The sequence below is a fragment of the Eptatretus burgeri genome, chromosome 4, assembly GCF_056783735.1.
Source record: "Eptatretus burgeri isolate ZD-2024b chromosome 4, Ebu_testis_v1, whole genome shotgun sequence".
In the NCBI taxonomy this organism is placed as follows: domain Eukaryota; kingdom Metazoa; phylum Chordata; class Myxini; order Myxiniformes; family Myxinidae; genus Eptatretus; species Eptatretus burgeri.
Window position 1 is genome coordinate 32087885 of NC_140964.1, and position 23880 is coordinate 32111764.

The window sequence follows — 23880 nt, forward strand, 5'->3', positions numbered from 1 at the left end:
GCCAGGCAGCTCACCCAGCTCACCCAGCCAGGCAGCTCACCCAGCTCACCCAGCCAGGCAGCTCACCCATCTCACCCAGCCAGGCAGCTCACCCATCTCACCCAGCCAGGCAGCTCACCCATCTCACCCAGCCAGGCAGCTCACCCATCTCGCCCAGCCAGGCAGCTCACCCATCTCACCCAGTCAGGCAGCTCACCCAACTCACCCAGCCAGGCAGCTCACCCAGCTCACCCAGCCAGGCAGCTCACCCATCTCACCCAGCTCACCCAGCTCACCCAGCCAGGCAGCTCACCCAGCCAGGCAGCTCACCCATCTCACCCAGCCAGGCAGCTCACCCATCTCACCCAGCTCGGCAGCTCACCCAGCCAGGCAGCTCACCTAGCCAGGCAGCTCACCCAGCTCACCTAGCCAGGCAGCTCACCCATCTCACCCAGCCAGGCAGCTCACCCATCTCACCCAGCCAGGCAGCTCACCCAGCTCACCCAGCTAGTCAGCTCACCCAGCCAGGCAGCTCACCCATCTCACCCAGCCAGGCAGCTCACCCATCTCACCCAGCCAGGCAGCTCACCCATCTCACCCAGCCAGGCAGCTCACCCATCTCACCCAGCCAGGCAGCTCACCCAGCTCACCCAGCCAGGCAGCTCACCCAGCTCACCCAGCCAGGCAGCTCACCAAGCTCACCCAGCCAGGCAGCTCACCAAGCTCACCCAGCCAGGCAGCTCACCCAGCTAGGCAGCTCACCCAGCTCACCCAGCTAGGCAGCTCACCAAGCTCACCCAGCCAGGCAGCTCACCCAGCTCACCCAGCCAGGCAGCTCACCCAGCCAGGCAGCTCATCCATCTCACCCAGCCAGGCAGCTCACCCAGCTAGGCAGCTCACCCAGCTCACCCAGCTAGGCAGCTCACCAAGCTCACCCAGCCAGGCAGCTCACCCAGCTCACCCAGCCAGGCAGCTCACCCAGCCAGGCAGCTCATCCATCTCACCCAGCCAGGCAGCTCACCCATCTCACCCAGCCAGGCAGCTCACCCAGCCAGGCAGCTCACCCATCTCACCCAGCTGGGCAGCTCACCCAGCTGGGCAGCTCACCCAGCCAGGCACCTCACCCAGCCAGGCAGCTCACCCAGCTAGGCAGCTCCGGTTATCCCCATCCCCCCCCCGCCAATCCCCTGCACTACCTCCTGCTTCCAACGGTCCCCTTGCGGTCAACGCCAGGTAACCTGTGCTGGTGATATTATAATTGAAGAGATATCCCACATCATGACCGTTAAATGTAAAGCTTATTTACATGTGGATCATTGTTATTATTTTTATAGCCGAGTGTGTCTGGAAACCGGAAAATCAACAATAAATCATCAGCCGAGCAGCACAATGCACAGGATGCCACGAGCTCCCCGAGCCATGACGTTCCTTTATTGTTCAAACTTACTTTCTTCCTCCCATCTCTCCAGTGGATTTTTATTTTTATTTTTACCTGTTCACGTGACTTATCGACCGAAAAGTGCTCAAAGCAGCAAAGTCACGTGATTGGTACAATGTATAGATATATATTGATCATCAATTTTTTTTTACTCTCTGGTTTGACATCGATAGCAATGGGATCGAAATGGGATGCAACTCGTGTCTCATGTCAACGAGAGGGGATGTCAGAGAGATGTTTGAACCCATCGAGATGCTGATAAACGGAATTGGTCATTTTTTGTGTCCAAACTCGATGTGGGATCAGGGAAGGTCGAGGTGACGTGGGGTCGAGGGCAACGAGGACAACAGGTGGATGCCACAAGGGGGCGGGGGGGGGGGGGGTAGAAGAGGGAAGAAACAGCAATGTGTAAATATTCCAGGGAGTGGGTTTGACATGGAGCCCTGTATGGAAGAGTGGGGTTAAACAGACTTTGAGGAAAGAGGTTCCATAAGCAGGAGAAGAGAGGATTTTGGGAGTTCCACTAGGAGGGTGGTTGCGCGTGAACACGCTGGCCACCTGGGGATGGACTGGACAGGGATGGACAAAATGAATGGGGATTCCAATGGAGTTCGACTCTTTAACTTCAAGATATCAAGTGAAAACATCAATGATAAGGATTAGTGAATCGATGTTTAAGGCATGACTCCTTTCATCTTGAAACGGGTTGAGGAATGTCCATCATGAAGACCATTAATTCATTGATTGATTGATTGGAGGTCATTTTGGAGCAAGCACTTTGCCTCATTTCCTGTTACTGTTGAAGGAACTCAGATTTCATGGTCTTGATGACCAAGGACATTGTTAGGTGATGATAACCAACCTGGAGATTGTCAACATCCAGGTGAAAAACCTGTTTTATGAAAGATGTCATATTGTTACGGATTTGGAAACCTTGTGCACACAAACAGCCAGAGTCCCCGTAGTTGTTATTTTGATAAGTATGTGTATGGTTAGAATCCATCCCCTATGTCTAATGGGAATTTTGTGTGTGCGCTGAGTTATTTTTTTAGTTCGGTTTTTTTTACATCTACTACAACAACAACAACAGCGACACCGTCCCGCACTCAACCCGGTCGCCATTGCCCACGTGTGTTTGGTTGAGGGCGTGGGCAGAGCCTCCGTCGCTTCGGATCGAGGCTCCGCTCCAAGGAGGAGCATAGAGCATTTCCTCCAGCCAATGAGTGAAGGGCGAGCATCACACGCGCACCCCAGCCAATCAGGGGGGCTGACCACCTCAGGGGCAGCCCCGTCCAGCCAGATGGGGTGTTCGGCCCGACCAATGAAGAGCGGCCATGAGTCGCCCGCCAACCCCTCGTCCAATCCGTAGGCGAGTCCCTTAGAGTGGGGCCCTCGACCCACGGGGGAGGGGGAGGATAAGAGGAGGTGGCAAGCGGTCGAGAAAAAGCAAGAAAGGTTCGCCTCGTCGTAAAGGAGAAAGAGAGGAAGCCTCGTCTTGCCTGCTGGCGTTCTCATGTGGTCCGTGCCCGTGCTGGCTGGCGTCCGTGGCCTTGATCTTGGTCCCTGGTGCTTGGTGCTGCGTTGTTGGCGGCGGGTCTGAGTCCCACCACCGAATAAGCTCGAGCAGGCCGCACGAGACGGACAGGTGCAAATACAGGCCGCAGCCATCATTTCTTTGGGTGTGTGTGTGTGTGTGTGTGTGTGTGTGTGTGTGTGTGTGTGTGTGTGTGTGTGTGTGTGTGTGTGTGTGTGTGTGTGTGTGTGTGTGTGTGTGTGAGAGATGCCAGTCTGTTAAGTAGAATTGTTAAGTGCTTCTCGCTCACAGGAAATTGCCTGCATATTCGGATAACTCTGCTCTGTGTCTCCCTCCCGATTAATGTAAAATAAACCCCGTGTTAAATGTACCAGCTCGTTTTCTGTGCTTTCTCTCATTGACCCAGCACGGTGCGAGCTTGAGAAATAGTGAGGCTGTTTGGCCCAGCAAGTTGTCATTTGGACCGACGGATCTTGGTAATCCCCGCTCGGTTTACACCTGGATTGGGCTCGTTAGACGGCCCGTTCCGCCCAAGGTCCCAAGGGTGTGACTTCCCCGGTAATTTGACGGCATGGGTATTTAGGTATATTGAAATTTGGCTCTTAACCCTACCCCACGCCATCAGAGAATTGGCGATCACGGTCCTTAAGTGACCCGTCGACTCCGGAGTTGTCCGGGGTGATGACCAATAAATTCCGGGTGTTCGGTGGGAGACGGCTCTACTGCTCCACCTGGCGGCCATTCCTCACCGCCGACCCCCGGCCCACAACAATATTATGGGATTTTAGGCCAACACAAACGAGGATAAGCGGAGGTGGTGTCGGGAAGAGGTTATAAATGTGAAAGACGTGTAATCAAATGGGGACCACAAAAAAAAAAATCTTAATATCACACTGAGATAATGTATCCGAACACCACAACATGAGGCCATGATCGAACCTCGTCTCCTAACTGTGCCCACCTACTCGCAGGAACCATGCAACAAACGAGTCCGCTCTCTGACCAAGACATCCCTGGCCAACCTCATCTCTCCAGTCAAGCATCTAAGCCGATCCTTTCAGGTGGGAGGATGCTGTCTATTATCTCTCCTCAATTTGCTGTAAGTCAACCATTCTCACTGTTCTTACATCTCAGATCTTCGGTGGCTCTGAGGCTGGGAGCACGGCAGTTCCAACCCCGCCCGACTCAGACCAACGACTTCCAAAAAATGATACGTGCTGCTCCCTTGTAGGCAGAGCACGGATAGACAACCATGGTAGGCAACCATTGTGCAGGCTTGATGGGAACACTTACAGTGCCTTCAGAAAGTACTCACACCCCTCGACTTTTGTCACATGTTGTTGTGTTCCAGCCTGAATTTAAAATGGATTAAATTTTAATTTTTTGTCACCGATCTACACAAAATACCCCAAATACCCCATAATGACAAAGTGGAAACTTGTTTTTACAAACCTTTTACAAATTAATTAAAAATGAGAAGCTGAAATGTCTTGCATCAAGAAGTATTGAACCCTTTTGCTATGACACTCCAAATTGAGCTCAGGTGCATCCAATTTCCTTTGCTCATCCTTGAGATGTCTCCACAACTGGAGTGGAGTCCACCTTTGGCCAATTCACTTGATTGGACATTATTTATGAACAAACACACCTTTCTATATAAGGTCCCACAGTTGACAGTGCATGTCAGAGCAAAAACTCTACCATGAAGTCCAAGGAACTGTCCGTAGAACGTTGAGATAGAATTGTGAGGAGGCATAAACCTGGGGAAGGGTAAAAAAAAAACAATCTCTAGAGTATTGAAATGTCCCAAGAGCACAGTGAGCTACATCATTCGGAAATGTAAATAATATGGGATTTTCAGACTCTTCCTCGAGCTGGCTGTCCAACCAAACTGAGCAACCGGGCAAGAAGGACCTTGGTCAGGGAGGTGACCAAGAACCCAGTGACCACTCTGACAGAACTACAGAGTTCCTTGGTTCAGATGGAAGAACCTGCAGGAAGGACAACAATCTCTGCAGAACTTCACAAACCTAGGCTTATGGGAGAGTGGCCAGATGGAAGTCACTCCTGAGAAAAAGGCACATGACAGTATTCCTGGAGTTTGCTAAAAGACACGTGAAAGACTCTAAGAGCATGAAGGAAAAGATTCTGTGGTCTGATGAGATGAAAATTGAACTCTTTGGCCTGAATTCAAAGTGCTACGTCTGGTGGAAACCAAGCACAGCTCATCACCCATCAAACACCATCTCTACTGTGAAGCATGGTGGTGGCAGCATCATCATGCTATGGGGATGTTTTTCAGTGGAAGAGACTGGGAGACTTGTAAGGATAGAGGGAACGATGAATGGAGCCAAATACAGGCAAACCCTTGAGGAGAACCTGCTTCAGAGGGCAAAAGACGTTCGACTGCGGTGAGGATTTATGTTCCAACAGGACAATGACCCCAAGCATTCAGCCACAACAACACCTAGAATGGCTTAATAACAAGACTGTGAAAGCCCTTGAGTGGCCCGGCCAAAGCCCAGACTTGAATCCCATTGAGAATCTGTGGAAAGACTTGAAGAGAGCTGTTCACCGATGCTCCCTGTCCAACTTGACAGAGCTTGAGCAAATCCTCAAGGAAGAATGGGAGAAAATCCCCAAATCCAGATGTGCAAAGCTGACACAGACATTCCCAAGAAGACTCGAAGATGTAATCACTGCCAAAGGCGCTTCTACAAAGAATTGACTCAAAGGGATTGAATACTTTTTGAAGCAAGACATTTTATCTTTTCATTTTTAATTAATTAGTAAAATTTTCCAAAAAACATGTTTTCAATTTGTCATTATGCGTGGAATTTTGTGAAGATCGGTGACAATTTTTTTTTTTTAATTTAATCCATTTTAAATTCAGTCTGGAACACAACAAAATGTGACAAAAGTCGAGGGGTGTGAGTACTTTCTGAAGGAACCGTACCATACATCTGGGTTGGGAGGAGAGTTTACGGGTATGCGCAGTCACCTCTGACTGTGTAGCCTGGGCTTGAATCTCGACCCAGCTATAAACTGTCATCCTGGTGTTTCGTAGACATGGCGAAGCATCGATACATGTGTCGTCCTTCGGATGGACGTTAATCGAGAGGACCTGTCTGCCAGTACTGGTTGGTGTTGGACGCAAAAGATCCCACAATGTATTTCATGAAAAGGAGGCGAGTTATCGCCGGTATCCTCAACAGATTAAAATTCCAACCTAAACTGCAGGTTAGCAAGTGGTCTTGTGTTCTTGGAGGCTCCTTCACACCACATTACACCGCTTGCCATTTCTGAGTGCGTTTTTTGTCTTTACAGCAGTTTCTGCATAATAAACGAATTCACATTTACAGGTTCATCGCACAACTGTTGTTTATGCAGACAAAAGAACAATACAGGTTCATTGTAATACCTATCAGAGTGTAGATACTCTGGTCAGGTCAAATCAGATCTTATTGTCAGGTCAGGCCAGATCAGATCTGTGACTTGCCACTGGTATCACCTAAACCTGTACTAACCTGTTTCATGGTCGGGTTGTCGGCGACTAAACCGTCTCCCCCACCAAGTTTCCTAGTGACGAGGGTGTTTGGATATGGACACCCAGCAGGATGAAGAACAAAACCCATCAAAGGGCGGAGGAGCTCCTTGTGAGTCAATGACCATCCATACCTAGTGCCCAACTGTGTCTGTGTGGACGTCCTCCTGCAGTTGGGTTACTTTTCTAAGGAGGATAGTGGCAGGATTTCCTCTCCAGCCACCGTAAAACCTTTCATTCTGCAAAACACAAGAAAAACGCAAAGGAAATTGAAAATCCACTCCGTGGGAGTACCTCCTGTGCAGTTGTTCTTTGCAGGGCAGCTCAACGGATGGCGGGATTGGGGCAAAGCCTTCGGTATCCCCACCCTTTAATGATAGGAGGAAAACCACGGGGTAACGTTCCTAGGTCAGATTGCGAGAGAGTGTGTCGGAGTGGTGCTGAGGTGTCGTCCACCAGACGGCCGTCTCCTTGGGTTAACCTGAGGCGGTCCCTTCGGGTGGGTGCCTGGAATGTCCTATCCCTAAGAGAGGATGATCACCTGTCTCTGTTATCATCTGAGCTCAAGCGTTTGGACATCGGGATTGCAGCTCTCTCTGAGGTTCGGAGACCGGATTGCGGCGAGATAATGGTGGGTGGTTACACCTACTATTGGTCTGGTCGCTCTGATGGTTACCATGCCCAAGTAGTTGCTGTAGCTGTGTCCAATAAGCTGACCCCAATGATAATTGACACAACACCGGTCACAAGCATATGATGAGACTAAGCATTCGCCACTCCTTAGGTGTCATTTCCCTGGTCTCTGTTTATGCTCCGACTGAGGCGAGTGATCTCACCGTGAAGGACACATTCTACGCCACACTCGAGTCTGTGGTTGATCAGTGCCCCAGGCGAGATACACTTCTAGTCTTGGGGGATTTCAATGCGTCGACTGGAACTGATAGGGATGGTTATGAGGTGTGTGTTGGTCCCCATGGGTCTGGAACTGTGAACCAGAATAGCACGAAGTTCCTTGACTTTGCAAGAAGTCATGGACTTAGGGTGGCCGGTTCATGGTTTCAGCGCCCACAGGCTCATCGCTGGACTTGGTATTCCAACGCTGGCGATGTGGCAAAGGAGATTGACCATGTCCTCGATGATGGTCGCTGGAGGATGATCCAGAACTGCAGGACCTACCAGAGTGCTTAGTTCCTCAATACCGACTACAGGCTTGCGGTCGCAACTCTGAAGTTGCCACTTCAATCCAGGAGAATGGTACCATCCCAGCCGAGGCTGGATGTTGGCAAGATCAAGGATGAGGTGGTAGCTGAGGAATTTGCGAACATGCTGAGTTGGGATTGAGGGGTCTGAGTGCTTTGGGGAATCCTGAAGAGTTGTGGAGCGCCTTCAATACCACCATCCTTGATGTTGCCGGTGGATGTCTTGGAACTCACCGAAGGGAAAAGAAGAATTTTGTCTCTCAAGTGACACTGGATACCATTGACCAGAGTCACAGGGCCAGACTGAATGGCAAAGCTGAGCTCTTATGGGAGCTGAGGTGTAAAACTGTACGTGCAGCAAGGATGGACAAGGAGACCTATGTGCAAGGAATCTGTGAGGGGGTAGAGCATCACCTGTGATCAAATTATTCTCGTCCTGCTTACAGAGGAATTTGCACATTGCGTTCCTCCAAGCCCGTCTCTCGGTGTACTACAGTTATAGTGTAGGGTGGGTGGTCTCTTCACAGAGGAGTCCGAAGTGAAGGCCCGCTGGGCCGGTTACTTTCAGCAGCTGCACCAGGCTGATCCCTCAGCTATTGAGTTGGATGTAAGGGGTGTTACTATCGCTCTTGCTGACCCTCCAATCAACTGTGATCCACCTTCGCTTGTGGAAACACAGGCTGCGGTGAACCGGTTGAAATGGGGTAAAACTCTTGGGATCTGTGGCATCCATGCTGAACTTCCCATGGCTGGTTGAAATGCTGCACTCGTGTCGTTGCATGCAGTTTTGTGTTCTGCCTGGGTCTTGTTATCCCTCTCTTGAAAGGGGAGGGTGATTGCCAGGACTGCAACATCTATTGAGGGGTGACGCTGCTCTCAGTGCTGGGCAAGGTCTTTGCTCAGATAATTATTGATAGGGTTTGCCACCATCTGCTTGAGCACCAGTACCCAGAGCAGTCAGGCTTTACACCAAAGAGGTCAAAGATTGACCGTGTCCTTGCCCTCCGGGTCCTCACCGAACGCAGATGAGAGTTTTGGCAGGGGCTGCTTGCAGCCCATGTTGATCTTTCTAAAGAGTTTGAGTCAGTGAATCGAGTTTCCCTCAGGAGGATTTGTGGTCTTCATGGGGTGCCACCAAAACTGATCAATCTGATGTCTGAACTCTACTCTGGTACTGAGAGTGCTGTGAGATGTGGTGGTACCACCTCTGACTTATTTCCAGTTGTTACTGGAGTTCGTCAGGTGTGTGTACTGGCCCCCAGACTTTTCAGTGTTGTATGGACTGGATTCTGGAGAGGATGTTAGAGAGATCAAGTTGAGGTGCATCGTTTGGGAATGTCAAGATCTCTGACCTTGATTTCACAGATTATGCAGTCATCTTTGCGGAGACTCTGGATATCATTTTGGGGGCTCTCAAGGTGCTGAATGAGGAGTTGGAGCCACTGGGATTATGGGTTTCCTGCGTCAAAACTAAGATCCAGGCTTTCACTGACATCATGGATGCTGCTATCTTGTCTGTACCTGTTTGTGGTGAGGATGTTGAGGTCATGGAGAGATTTACTTACCTTGCCAGTGATATTCATGTCTCTGCTGGCTGTGAGTCAGAGGTCAACAGATGTCTGGGTCAGGCCAAGAAGTCATGGATTCCCTGGATCATGGTGTGTGGCACTGCCTGTACCTGTGCAGGAGGACGAAAGTCTGAGTCTTCAGGTCCTTGGTGCTTCCAGTCTTGCTCTATGGATGTGAGACTTGGACTCTGACCAGGGATCTGAGATGGAGACTTAATTCCTTTGGAACCAGGTCTCTTCGGAGAATCCTTGGCTATCGCTGGTCGGACTTTGTGTCCAACGAGCGGTTGGTGAGAGAGACTTGGATGAGATTTCCTCAGTCCTTGAGCATAGTTCTGCATAGATAGGGATGGGCCATTCATCTGCCTGGGGGATTGCCAGACAGAGGCCCCTTGGAGTTCCAGCGGAAAGTGGATACAGTGACGCGCTGCTCCGATGCATGCTCCCATACCTGACTTGACCTGTATATGTAAAGGGAGCAGTTTATCCACCATTTTATTGTCCTCTTTTAAGCCTGGTGTTGGCTTAATGGTTATGGTGGTGGGCTTGGGATCCTCTGGTCCTGAATGCAAATCCTGCTTGGCTGTTGAATTAATAGCAGGTGGGGTTGACTCAGCCTCTCATCCTTCTGAGGTCAGCAAAATGAGTCTCGGGTTCCTTGGATGATTGAGCCATCTGAGTAAACTGTGTCAGAGTGGCGACCTGTCCAGGATTATGCCCAGTTGCCCAGGAGACTGCTTTAGGAGCACTGACACTCTGTAGAGAGTCTGGTCTGGATGGATGGATGGTGGCTGGCTTCAGATATTATGGTCTTGGGTGTGAACCCTGTCAGCCATTAAATAACACCAGGTGGGTTGACCCAGCCTGTCATCCTTCTGATATTGGTAAAATGAGTACCAGCTTACTGGAAACAGGGACACAGTTGAAAGGTATCCATGGGAAAACCATGCTTCCAGCAATGATGCAACCAGCAGCCACAGACTGCATATTAAATAATAATAATAATTCTCATATCACATGTAGTATTTGCTTTTTTCCCCCACAGCAATATCCAAATGTGTGCAATGTAAATTTTCTTGAGGACTACAGTTGAAGTCACATAATTCTGTGTCTCCACAGCGTGCATCACTGGGCAAATCTGAAGCAAAAGGTCCAGGGTATGTGCCACGAAGGACGTTGACCAAGACCACTTCTGCCTCCAAACGCCGTAACAGCAAGTTGTGGAGTGAGACGTTCGAAGCGGGTGCGAATGAAGTGCGGTCTTCAATGGAGATCAAACGTCAGGAGGTGAAAAGGACAACATTGGCTTCATTAGGATTTCCTTCGACTGCCACTCGGTGCTGATTTGATGTCTGGTAATAAATACAAATAGGACCACTGGACCTGGAGCTTACCTGGTTGGGGCTTATCTTATCTGGTTCGACCTAGTGCTGGCTGTAACCCAAATTTGGTGGCATTCTGACTTTTGTGTCTGGAGAGGAAGATTTTTGAAGAAATTTACTAAGTCGGCCATTTTGACCTCCTTAAAATCACGTGACCACCACAAGCTGTGCAACCCATGTTACCAGTCAGGATCGGAACGTTGCTGCTAAATTTCATCTGGATCGGCCTAGTGGTTTGGCCAGAGAAGTGGAAATAATAGGAGACGGACGGACGGACGGTGCACGATGACAACACCTGATCTGGAATTCCAATTTCGGATTAAGCCGAAAGCTCCTTCAATGTCAGTGTTGAGGACATCATTGCTTTGTGATGAAGTTCGTAATTTGAGATTTGATGAGTGAAACCTAAAATCTGAATTGTTGGGCACCACAAGATTGTAGCACCTGCAGTTATTTCTTGATCCTTTGTGATATGCAGTAGACATGTCCACCTCTTTGTGGACAACGTCATGACAGGATGTGGAAACTTTCCAAGGTTATGTGTTGGGATGAAACTTCCTTGCCTCCTTTACCTGCGTAGGCTATCTTTGAGCTGTGCCAAGGAGAGGCAGATCTTGTGGAGGACATGCAGCTCGCCAAGAATGTGAGTGCATGTGCTTTGAGACTGCTCAAGGGCATGAGCATTTGCGATGATTGAATTTTGCAGACAGAATGACCCGTATCTTGTGTTTGTAAACCTAGGTGTACCATGACCCGATGCTCAAGCTGAACATATTAACAGAGGCTGAGCTCACCCAGATATTTGGAGCATTGGATTCATTCATACCCCTCCATGAAGGTGAGTCGAGCAGAGATAAAAGAAAAGCAGGAAGTTTCCAAAAGGAAAGCATAAGCATCACACACACACACAAACACACACACACACACACACACACACACACACACACACACACACACACACACACACACACACACACACACACACACACACACACACACACACACACACACACACACACACACACACACACACTACTGAATTAAAACACCCATTTTTCCCATCTTTCCAAATCATTTTTGCATCTCGTCCTGTACGTCGTCCCTCCATCCAGAGTTGCTGGGACACCTTTCACAGGAAAGAGACCACAACGGGGCAGTAGAACAGGTTGCACAGATTCTTCTTGATTGGGTCAGTTCAGCTGGATTGTTCCACAGTTCTGAGAGATATTTTTTATTTATATTATACAAGTGTGTGAGAGAGACAACAACAACATTCCAATCCCCCCCCCCCCTGATTTTATTTTGTAATGTCTTTGCCGGTACAGCTGCCGTGTCTCAATGCGTACACCGGCTACTGCAGCAACCAGGTTTTTGCAAAGGCCCTTCTGGATCACAAAAAGCAAAACCCACGTGTCAGAGACTTCCTGCAGCGGTGTCGGGAATCTCCATTTAGTCGCAAGCTGGACCTATGGAGCTTTCTGGATGTGCCTCGATCTCGTCTGGTCAAGTACCCCCTGCTTATTCGAGAGATTCTGCGCCACACACCTCCTGAACACTCAGACCATGCAGGCCTCCTTCAGGCGGTAAGGCTTGGTGATGTGTGACAGGGTGCAAGTTGCGAGACAAGGTTTTGGGTGTGAATGTCGAGATGAGTTGTTGTTAAGGCATGAGTCACATTTGCTCTACAGCTAGGATACGGCGGCTGTACCTCCCCCCCCTGAATTGACAGAAATGTGCAGCGGCCGCAGAGTTTCTGAGGTGGCCTCAGGGTGGCCCTACGCCATATGGCTATCTTTTACAGGCCGTAGGGTCTCCGTGGAATTAAAGCGCGGAGTTATAACTTTTTTTTCATTTCTAGGTTGGCCGTAGCAATTCGACAAGCCGGAGCCATGACGTAGATGTGTTCCACGTCGACCGTACGTAGGGCGTACGGTGGGCTTGCGTTATTCGTGCGTTTCCCGAAGGCTCTTATCAATGAAAAATGAATTTTGCCAACCCCCAAAAAATTACGGCGGCCGCACTATTTCCACGTTCGCCTTAGGGCCCCCCTGCGGTCACCCTGCGGTCACCTTGCGGGCACCTTGAGGCTACCTTGCGTCTGCCTTGAAATTTCTATGGCCGCCGCAGGGACGCCCTAAGGTCACCATGCGACATCAAATCAAAGACCGTACGGCACCCCCACGTTTTCGGTCTCCACAATTTATACATACCCCGTGCGGCTCCCCGAAAAATAAAAACATATGTGACTGCTACATTGTGTGACCGTGGAAATACTGCGGCCACCCTATAATTGCTAGTGGCCGTAGATTTTTTTAGACCCTACGGCCGCCGAGCCAAATGTGACTGAGGCATAAGGAGTTGGTTATGGTATGATTTGAGAAAACATTTTGGTGGTAAATACATATTTTTTCCACGCATGCACACAACCGCGTGTGCGCACATACGAGCGCGCACGCACTACACGATCTGAATGTGTCAATGCTGTTTCAGGTTGTTCCAAACCTTCAAATGACAAGAACACACTATGTTGCCAATGCAAAGATTCTTCTTGATTCAGACTCCACCCGTATGTGTCCTTTCCCAGATTGACATCATTGAAGGTATCATGAATGACATGAATGTAAAGGCGGGCGAGTCAGAATGCCGGTTCTATGTGGATCAGCTGGAATACGCTGATTCAAAGTACCACAGTCATCTCATTAATACATCCCGCATACTTTACTGCCATGGCGAGTTACGGAACCAGCGTGGAACAGTAAGCGCTTCCTAAACTAACGTGCAATAGATGAAAGTGTTTTAATTCCTAATGTTCAATATATTCTACTACCTTGTCTAGTGCTAAACACTACCTTATCTAACGCAGTAAAATCAAATTGGATACTTAGATATCCAAACATCTTGCTGTTAGGCTTTGAAAGTTTTCTCCTCACTCATGAAGAACCCTTCCTCATTGACGCGTTAGTTCCCCCAAAATTACGGATGGGTTGTTTCCCCAATAATTATGGTATGGATGGGATAATGTTCCCCCGAGTTGGCATATTTTAGGATGATTTGTAATACTCCCTCCCACTGGGAGCAGTGCTCTACCATACATACATATCTACATATAGAGAGAATTGGGCTGCTGTCCCAACCCTGAACGAGGATGAATCACAGGCCCGTTGGTTTCATTTCACAGACAGGTGCATGGCCTCTGTTTTTCATCACCCTCTTCCGGTGTAGCTATGTCTGCTCTCCCAGCTCTCCTGTCCTCCAATATTCCTCCAGGAAGCATGCGTTCTTCCAGTAACTCCCTCCTGCCTCTCCCTGTTAAACACCCAAAATCCAGGCTTGCCAACCACCTCGACCCTTTTCTTCTGTGTGTGTTCTGCCTTCTGGAAGAAGTCCAATTGCAGTCTTCCCTCCGAGGCTTCAAGCGAGCAGTGCACCACCCACCATCTCATCCCCTTCCCGAACCCCTGATCTTTTCTTCCCACATCAACCCCACCTAACCCTATCTACTTCCAGGCTATTCCATTTTCTCCACTTTTCTCTCTCCTCTTTTCCTGTTCATTTAATCCTCTTGCTTGATGTGTCTGACTGTGCCCCCACCACCTCAGTATGTTACCTTTGTATCCTCTGTCCACTCACTCTTCATGAGCCTATGTTTGTTTACTTTTTATCAAGAAAATTGTTTTGCTTTTTGATGCTTTCGTCAATCGTTCATTTTTATTTTTGGTCACATCAATGACTTACCGCTCACCCCGAACATCTTTGTAACTAGAAGGTACAATAGTCACTCAAGACCTGAGATTCATTGTGATGTCATAGTAAATTTGATTGTTGATACAACTTTAAGTGCAGCTACCACTCACCTTCGCCCTTCCATCTTCATTGTTCCCCTGCAAAACAGAAGGTTCATGTATTCCTGTTTGACAAGGTATTGGTTCTCACACGCTCGATTCTTCGTGGAGAACACCAGTGCTTCCAGGTATATCACCCTCCAATTCCTACAAGTCAGCTCCTCCTGCAGGACTTCGCTGAAAGCAGAGCTTCCCTACGAGGTCCCTTTGGGAGTGACCGTGGTGAGGGTTGAGGAGAGTTATGAATGAGTTGTCTCAGTGATGTTCAGGTTAACTTTACATTATATTTTTATTTCCACTTGTATTTCTTTCTTGCTCAGGAGGATAAGGATGGTACTACCTTTTAAAAGACACTACTTCAATGCAAATCACAAGTTGGCAGGAAGCATTTCAGGGTCAATTACGAAGTGTAGATTCTTAGCACATGACGACTCCAATGAGGCAACATTGGTATATTCCTCCCTCAAAAACCTGAGTTATACTCAGAGGAGCTCAGGTTCCAAAAGCTTAGAAACCGGATTGTTAATATTGCTTCTTTCAGTATGATTTGGACTACAACATCTGGGAAACGAATCCAGTGTCCTAACCACGAGGCCACCAATGTACCGAACAATTACCTTTCCATTTTTGGGTCGCCGAAATAGGTGACCCTTATTGTCAGTAATTCTCTCTGTTTATTTGGATGATTGTTCGTTTGTCATCAGCATAATTGGTAGTAAACGTGGGCGGATTTTGAACAACCTCGGGTGGTAGGTACATCTTATGACCTAGTGCTTTGGAAATTGTGATGGTTGCTAGGGACGATTTGGTTCCCTAGCAACAACCGAAAAACCTTCAAAATAGGTACCGTTCACGCGAAATCAATTGCGAAAGCCATTATCCCACGTAGGGTTATGAAATTTGGCACGAATGATCTACAGGTGATGCTCTATCAAATATTTCCGTTTTTTTGTGATATATGGAATACTTTACCCGCAGCGCCCCCTACAATTAGGGTATGCGTGAAAATTGGCGAAAATTGAAGGCTCCCCAGCGACCGGGTGAGTGCATCGATACGAATGAAACTTTGCAGGTTCATGGTACTCAATGAGTACAACAACTTTGCCTCAGGACATATTGACCGATTTTGCTTCGGTCAGGGGTCAAAGGTCAATTAGTGCAAAAATCGATAATATGCGAGAGCTGGAGGTGCCATCACGCCAAATGCTACTCCTCCTAGGGGTTATGGTCGGATGGTCATGAAAATTCACACTAATCGTCTGGAATACATTGTGCACAAAAGATCAAGCCGGATTTTCGATTTAGATCTTTGTTCACCCACAGCACCCCCTCGAACTTTGGGGATTTCCGATTTCAAACCGCATTTTCAGTACTATTCATTCAAATGGATACCGAGTAGTTATCAGTAGATGGAACTGGATGAGATTTGAGATGCATAATCTTAAGGTGATTCGCTATCCGCTATATGACATCCATTTTGCTCCATATCTTATAGTTTCCATGCTCGGCGACCCATCGCCGCCTACCGGCTTGTCAATATTTTGCGTTGCTCTCCTGACAAATAGATGGACACTGTGCATCATCTATCTTTTGAAACTGAACATTGCATTTCAAATGACATCAAACCCCCTCTCTGGACAGGTAAGAACATTTTCCGCGTGGGGCGTCGAGGCACAAAGCATGCACGCTTGTACACTCTGCAATCAGAGAGTGCATACAGCAAACAGCGCTGGTTGAGCTGCTTACAAACAGCCATATCTGCACATCCTGGCACTTCACAAGGCAGCCAGCCTCCCAATAAGCCTGTCCCCAATGAGGAAGATCTGGATGAGAGTCTGAGCACAGGTCCACCCAGTGACAGTGAAGATGATAGAGCAAGCACCATGGACTTCACAGAGGAGAGGAATTCAGGAAGCGACTCTGAGGTGAGGAACCAAGGCAATTACATTTTCCACAATTGTTTCACATTTTATACTTTGTGATTATCTACGCATATCAGTGTTTGGTGAGTCATCATTTTATTCAGCATTCATTTCCAGCCCTGTGTTCATCCTTTGAAAGGAATGCTAAGCCTGCTTTCCTGTCGCTCTCAGTATAATATAATGTGGACATTAAAGAATACATATAGCAACATGGGCTGAAGATGATCACTCGGTACCATTAAGTAACGATTGGCATTGACCTTGGGAATTGACCCTTCTAAGGGAATGATTGCACCCAAACCATAGCAGGAAAATGTGCCCCACAACATTACAGAACCACCAGAACCCTTCACTGTTGGAACCAAGCACTCAAGGTTGTCGAGTTCTTTAGGTTGGCGCCACATGTGCATTCCTCTGTTTGTTGAGAACATGGGGAAGGATGATTCATCTGACCAAATCACATTTCTCCACTGCTCAGTAGTCCATTGCCTGTGCTCTTTGCACCACTGGACTTGCAAACGTGCATTGCCAAGTGTGATGAGCAGTTTGTGCACTGCAACCCCGACTATGGCATGGTATTTCCATGACCCTAAGCACTTTCTGTGAAGTTCTCGACAGATGGTTGCTGATGAAACTGGCTGCTCACACCCCAGGTTGAAATTTACAGTCAATTGATCTACAGTTGCTTGCATGCTTTGCCTTGCACTTCAAATTAATGGACGGATATCATGATCCTGGAGTATGCTCTTCTGCCCAGTGTTGCCTTTTCCTGATGTCTTTACCTTGGAGTTCCATGCCGACATCACCTTTGGCACTGTTGCTTGTGAAACATCACCAAGTTGAGCTGTCTTTGTCACTGAAGCTCCTGACAAATGCATCCCAACAATCACCCCTTCCCCCCCTTTGAAAGTCACCAAGGTCTCCTCTTGCAGCCATTATTGCCATGATTATAGGCAACCAGGCCTGTGCATCATTTTTCAACATGACCCAAAGTATCCATCCATTGGAACCATACTCTGTACAAAGCATCGGTGCTGCCAAAACGGTCTCCTGGACTATTGGGCACAATCCTGGACAGGTTGCCATTCCAACGCAGGATACTCAAATCGCTCAATCATCCCAACAAGCTGGTACTCATTTTTCCGACCTCAGGATGTCAGGCAGAGTCAACTACACCTGGTATTAATTCAACAGCTGAGCAGGATTTGAACTCGGGACCCAAGGACCCCAAGCCCACCATCCTAACCATGAAGCTAACACCAGGCATACCCTAAGCATGCTGACATGTTATTTAATGAATTAACACATGGGTCACACCTGTGTGGAAGCAGTTGCTTTCAATATACTTGGTGTCCATCATTTACCCAGGTGATTCCATTTTTTTTGTCCAGTACCTGTACAGTGCCCTCAGAAAATATTCACACCTCTTGACTTTTGTCACATTTCGTTGTGTCAGCCTGAATTTAAAATGGATTTCAATTTAATTTTTTTTTGTCACCGAGCTACACAAAATACTCCAAAATGCAAGACGTTTCAGATTTTCATTTTTAATTAATTTGTAAAAAATTTTAAAAACATATTTTCACTTTGTCATTATGGGGTATTTTTTGCAGATCGGTGCCAAAAATTTTTAATTTTATCCATTTTAAATTCAGTCTGCAACACAACAAAATGTGACGAAAGTCGAGGGGTGTGAATACTTTCTGAAGGAACTGCACCTGCATCGATGACTCCATTCAGTTTATTTTAAACTACTTTGGACAGTAAGTCCCCACATCATATTCCATGTGAAATATTGTAACAATATAATACTTAAAAAAAAAAAAACTTATCTCTTTCACTCTCAACCTCATATTCAGCTCAAAGCCTTTGAAATGGAAAAAAATAAATCCCAAGAAATGGGAGAATTTGTCTTTGTTCAACTCGAGGTGTTTTCCTTGTTTAAGGCACTTAAACTCAAATACACCCAGACCCCAACATTTGTGGTTCTATCATTTGTGGTTCCAACATTTGTGGTTCCAACATTTGTGGTTCCAACATTTGTGGTTCCAACATTTGCGGGTTCCAACATTTGCGGGTTCCATGTATTCGTGGTTGATAACTTGTGACTTGCTCCGACATTCGTGAGAACTTGCGCCACGTATTCATGGTTTTCGTGGAGATGTTTTTTTTTTTTCACGACCTGCGAGCATAACACAGTTCTAAAACATATCTTCCACGAGCCGCGAATATGACCTGCTTCCTGGTCATGGTCGGTACCTACTGTATTGTAGCTTCGCGGCATAAACATAGTTTCGCAGGATGTCTCACCAGTGTAACACGTCATTCCCCATAACGCCATCCCCCATGACTTACAGAATGAAAACACTAACAGAGCATCTATTGATGTATCCATAATTGCCAGGTCGCCACATATGGACTTTACACAATGGAAACATTCAGCGCATCTTCGTGTAAATCACCATCTTGCTACAAACAGCACCATCTGAGCTTTTACACTTTAAAAACGCTCAGCATAATCTACCTGTAGATAGGAAAGAGGTCATGTCCTGTGAGTTAAAGAATGGAAAGGTTCAGCATATCTATTCGTGTAATTAGCAGCGAGCTACATACGGACTAATTCCACAATGACATCGCTCACCATATCTATTATCAGTTGCCGAAATCCGAATACAGCATCACCCGTAAAAATCCCCCCACAAACAATGCGCAGATAACTCACCTTGATGTAACAATGACAAAACATTCGTGGATTTTACCCCTGACACTCACAGATTTTACCCCAACATTCACGGATTTTACCCCCGACACTCGCAGATTTTACCCCGACATTCACGGATTTTACCCCCGACACTTGCAGATTTTACCCCCAACACTTGCAGATTTTACCCCGACATTCACGGAGTTTACCCCGACATTCACAGATTTTCCACCCGACACTTGCAAATTTTACCCCGACATTCACGGATTTTCCCCCCGACACTCGTACATTTTACCTCGACATTCACGGATTTTACCCGCGACACTCGCAGATTTTACGCCGACATTCACGGATTTTGCCCCCCGACACTCACAGATTTTACCCCGACATTCACGGATCTTACCCCCGACACTCGCAGATTTTACCCCCAACACTCACAGATTTTACCCCGACATTCACGGATTTTACCCCCGACACTCGCAGATTTTACCCCGACATTCACGGAGTTTACCCCAGACATTCACAGATTTTACCCCCGACACTCACAGATTTTACCCCGACATTCACGGATTTTACCCCTGACACTCGCAGATTTTACCCCGACATTCACGGATTTTACCCCCGACACTCGCAGATTTTACCCCGACATTCACGGATTTTACCCCCGACACTCGCAAATTTTACCCCGACATTCACGGATTTTACCCCCGACACTCGCAGATTTTACCCCAACATTCATGGATTTTACCCCCGACACTCACAGATTTTACCCTGATATTCACGGATTTTACCCCTGACACTCGTAGATTTTACCCCGACATTCACGGATTTTACCCCCGACACTCGCAAATTTTACCCCGACATTCACGGATTTTCCCCCCGACACTCGCAAATTTTACCCTGACATTCACGGATTTTCCCCCAGACACTCGCAGATTTTACCCCGACATTCACGGATTTTACCCCCGACACTCGTAGATTTTACCCCGACATTCAAGGATTTTACCCCCGACACTCACAGATTTTACCCCGACATTCACGGATTTTACCCCCGACACTCGCAGATTTCACCCCGACATTCACGGATTTTACCCCGACATTCACAGATTTTCCCCCCGACACTTGCAAATTTTACCCCGACATTCACAGATTTTCCCCCCGACACTCGTACATTTTACCTCGACATTCACGGATTTTACCCGCGACACTCGCAGATTTTACCCCGACATTCACGGATTTTGCCCCCGACACTCGCAGATTTTACCCCGACATTCACGGAGTTTACCCCGGACACTCGCAGATTTTACCCTGACATTCACGGATTTTACCCCCGACACTCGCAAATTTTACCCCGACATTCACGGATTTTACCCCCGACACTCGCAGATTTTACCCCAACATTCATGGATTTTACCCCCGACACTCACAGATTTCACCCTGATATTCACGGATTTTACCCCCGACACTCACAGATTTTACCCCGACATTCACGGATTTTACCCCCGACACTCGCAGATTTCACCCCGACATTCACGGATTTTACCCCGACATTCACAGATTTTCCCCCCGACACTTGCAAATTTTACCCCGACATTCACAGATTTTCCCCCCGACACTCGTACATTTTACCTCGACATTCACGGATTTTACCCGCGACACTCGCAGATTTTACCCCGACATTCACGGATTTTGCCCCCGACACTCGCAGATTTTACCCCGACATTCACGGAGTTTACCCCGGACACTCGCAGATTTTACCCTGACATTCACGGATTTTACCCCCGACACTCGCAAATTTTACCCCGACATTCACGGATTTTACCCCCGACACTCGCAGATTTTACCCCAACATTCATGGATTTTACCCCCGACACTCACAGATTTCACCCTGATATTCACGGATTTTACCCCCGACACTCGTAGATTTTAACCCGACATTCACGGATTTTACCCCCGACACTCGCAAATTTTACCCCGACATTCACGGATTTTCCCCCCGACACTCGCAAATTTTACCCCGACATTCACAGATTTTCCCCCGGACACTCGCAGATTTTACCCCGACATTCACGGATTTTACCCCCGACACTCGCAGATTTTACCCCGACATTCACGGATTTTACCCCCGACACTCGCAGATTTCACCCCGACATTCACGGATTTTACCCCCGACACTCGCAGATTTTACCCCGACATTCACGGAGTTTACCCCGACATTCACAGATTTTACCCCCGACACTCACAGATTTTACCCCGACATTCACAGATTTTACCCCCGACACTCGCAGATTTTACCCCGACATTCACGGATTTTAACCCCGACACTCGCAAATTTTACCCCGACATTCACGGATTTTCCCCCTGACACTCGCAAATTTTACCCTGACATTCACGGATTTTCCCCCGGACACTCGCAGATTTTACCCCGACATTCACGGATTTTACCCCCGACACTCGCAGATTTTACCCCGACATTCACGGATTTTACCCCCAACACTCGCGGATTTCACCCCGACATTCACGGATTTTACCCCGACATTCACAGATTTTCCCCCCGACACTTGCAAATTTTACCCCGACATTCACAGATTTTCCCCCCGACACTCGTACATTTTACCTCGACATTCACGGATTTTGCCCCCGACACTCACAGATTTTACCCCGACATTCACGGATTTTGCCCCCGACACTCGCAGATTTTACCCCGACATTCACGGAGTTTACCCCGGACACTCGCAGATTTTACCCTGACATTCACGGATTTTACCCCCGACACTCGCAAATTTTACCCCGACATTCACGGATTTTCCCCCCGACACTCGCAAATTTTACCCCGACATTCACAGATTTTCCCCCGGACACTCGCAGATTTTACCCCGACATTCACGGATTTTACCCCCGACACTCGCAAATTTTACCCCGACATTCATGGATTTTACCCCGACACTCGCAGATTTCACCCCGACATTCACGGATTTTACCCCCGACACTCGCAGATTTTACCCCGACATTCACGGAGTTTACCCCGACATTCACAGATTTTACCCCCGACACTCACAGATTTTACCCCGACATTCACAGATTTTACCCCCGACACTCGCAGATTTTACCCCGACATTCACGGATTTTACCCCCGACACTCGCAAATTTTACCCCGACATTCACGGATTTTACCCCCGACACTCACAGATTTTACCCTGATATTCACGGATTTTACCCCCGACACTCGTAGATTTTACCCCGACATTCACGGATTTTACCCCCGACACTCGCAAATTTTACCCCGACATTCACGGATTTTCCCCCTGACACTCGTAAATTTTACCCTGACATTCACGGATTTTCCCCCGGACACTCGCAGATTTTACCCCGACATTCACGGATTTTACCCCCGACACGCGCAGATTTTACCCCGACATTCACGGATTTTACCCCCGACACTCGCGGATTTCACCCCGACATTCACGGATTTTACCCCGACATTCACAGATTTTCCCCCCGACACTTGCAAATTTTACCCCGACATTCACAGATTTTCCCCCCGACACTCGTACATTTTACCTCGACATTCACGGATTTTACCCGCGACACTCGCAGATTTTACCCCGACATTCACGGATTTTGCCCCCGACACTCACAGATTTTACCCCGACATTCACGGATTTTGCCCCCGACACTCGCAGATTTTACCCCGACATTCACGGAGTTTACCCCGGACACTCGCAGATTTTACCCTGACATTCACGGATTTTACCCCCGACACTCGCAAATTTTACCCCGACATTCACGGATTTTACCCCCGACACTCGCAGATTTTACCCCAACATTCATGGATTTTACCCCCGACACTCACAGATTTTACCCTGATATTCACGGATTTTACCCCCGACACTCGTAGATTTTACCCCGACATTCACGGATTTTACCCCCGACACTCGCAAATTTTACCCCGACATTCACGGATTTTCCCCCCGACACTCACAAATTTTACCCCGACATTCACGGATTTTCCCCCGGACACTCGCGGATTTTACCCCCGACACTCGCAGATTTTACCCCGACATTCACGGATTTTACCGCCGACAATCGCAGATTTCACCCCGACATTCACGGATTTTACCCCCGACACTCGCAGATTTTACCCCGACATTCACGGAGTTTACCCCGACATTCACAGATTTTACCCCCGACACTCACAGATTTTACCCCGACATTCACGGATTTTACCCCCGACACTCGCAGATTTTACCCCGACATTCACGGATTTTACCCCCGACACTCGCAAATTTTATCCCCACATTCATGGATTTTACCCCCGACACTCACAGATTTTACCCTGATATTCACGGATTTTACCCCCGACACTCATAGATTTTACCCCGACATTCACGGATTTTACCCCCGACACTCGCAAATTTTACCCTGACATTCACGGATTTTCCCCCGGACACTCGCAGATTTTACCCCGACATTCACGGATTTTACCCCCGACACTCGCAGATTTTACCCCGACATTCACGGATTTTACCCCCGACACTCGTAGATTTTACCCCTACATTCACGGAGTTTACCCCGACATTCACAGATTTTACCCCCGACACTCACAGATTTTACCTCGACATTCACGGATTTTCCCCCCGACACTCGCAGATTTTACCCCGACATTCACGGATTTTACCCCCGACACTCACAGATTTTACCCCGACATTCACGGATTTTACCCCTGATACTCACAGATTTTACCCCGACATTCACGGATTTTGCCCCCAAC

General features: G+C 48.0%; 1 protein-coding gene across 1 annotated transcript in view; it reads left to right on the forward strand.

The window, feature by feature from the left end:
- Positions 1-23880, forward strand: part of LOC147027750 (rho guanine nucleotide exchange factor 3-like) — a 42700-nt gene that overhangs the window by 17467 nt on the left and 1353 nt on the right. The window contains exons 2-10 of the mRNA XM_085877314.1: positions 3923-4012; positions 10382-10549; positions 11225-11287; positions 11386-11482; positions 11757-11833; positions 11970-12227; positions 13229-13399; positions 14537-14708; positions 16128-16411. Coding sequence (XP_085733440.1) covers positions 3923-4012; positions 10382-10549; positions 11225-11287; positions 11386-11482; positions 11757-11833; positions 11970-12227; positions 13229-13399; positions 14537-14708; positions 16128-16411 — 1380 coding nt within the window. The remainder of the gene's footprint in view (positions 1-3922; positions 4013-10381; positions 10550-11224; positions 11288-11385; positions 11483-11756; positions 11834-11969; positions 12228-13228; positions 13400-14536; positions 14709-16127; positions 16412-23880) is intronic.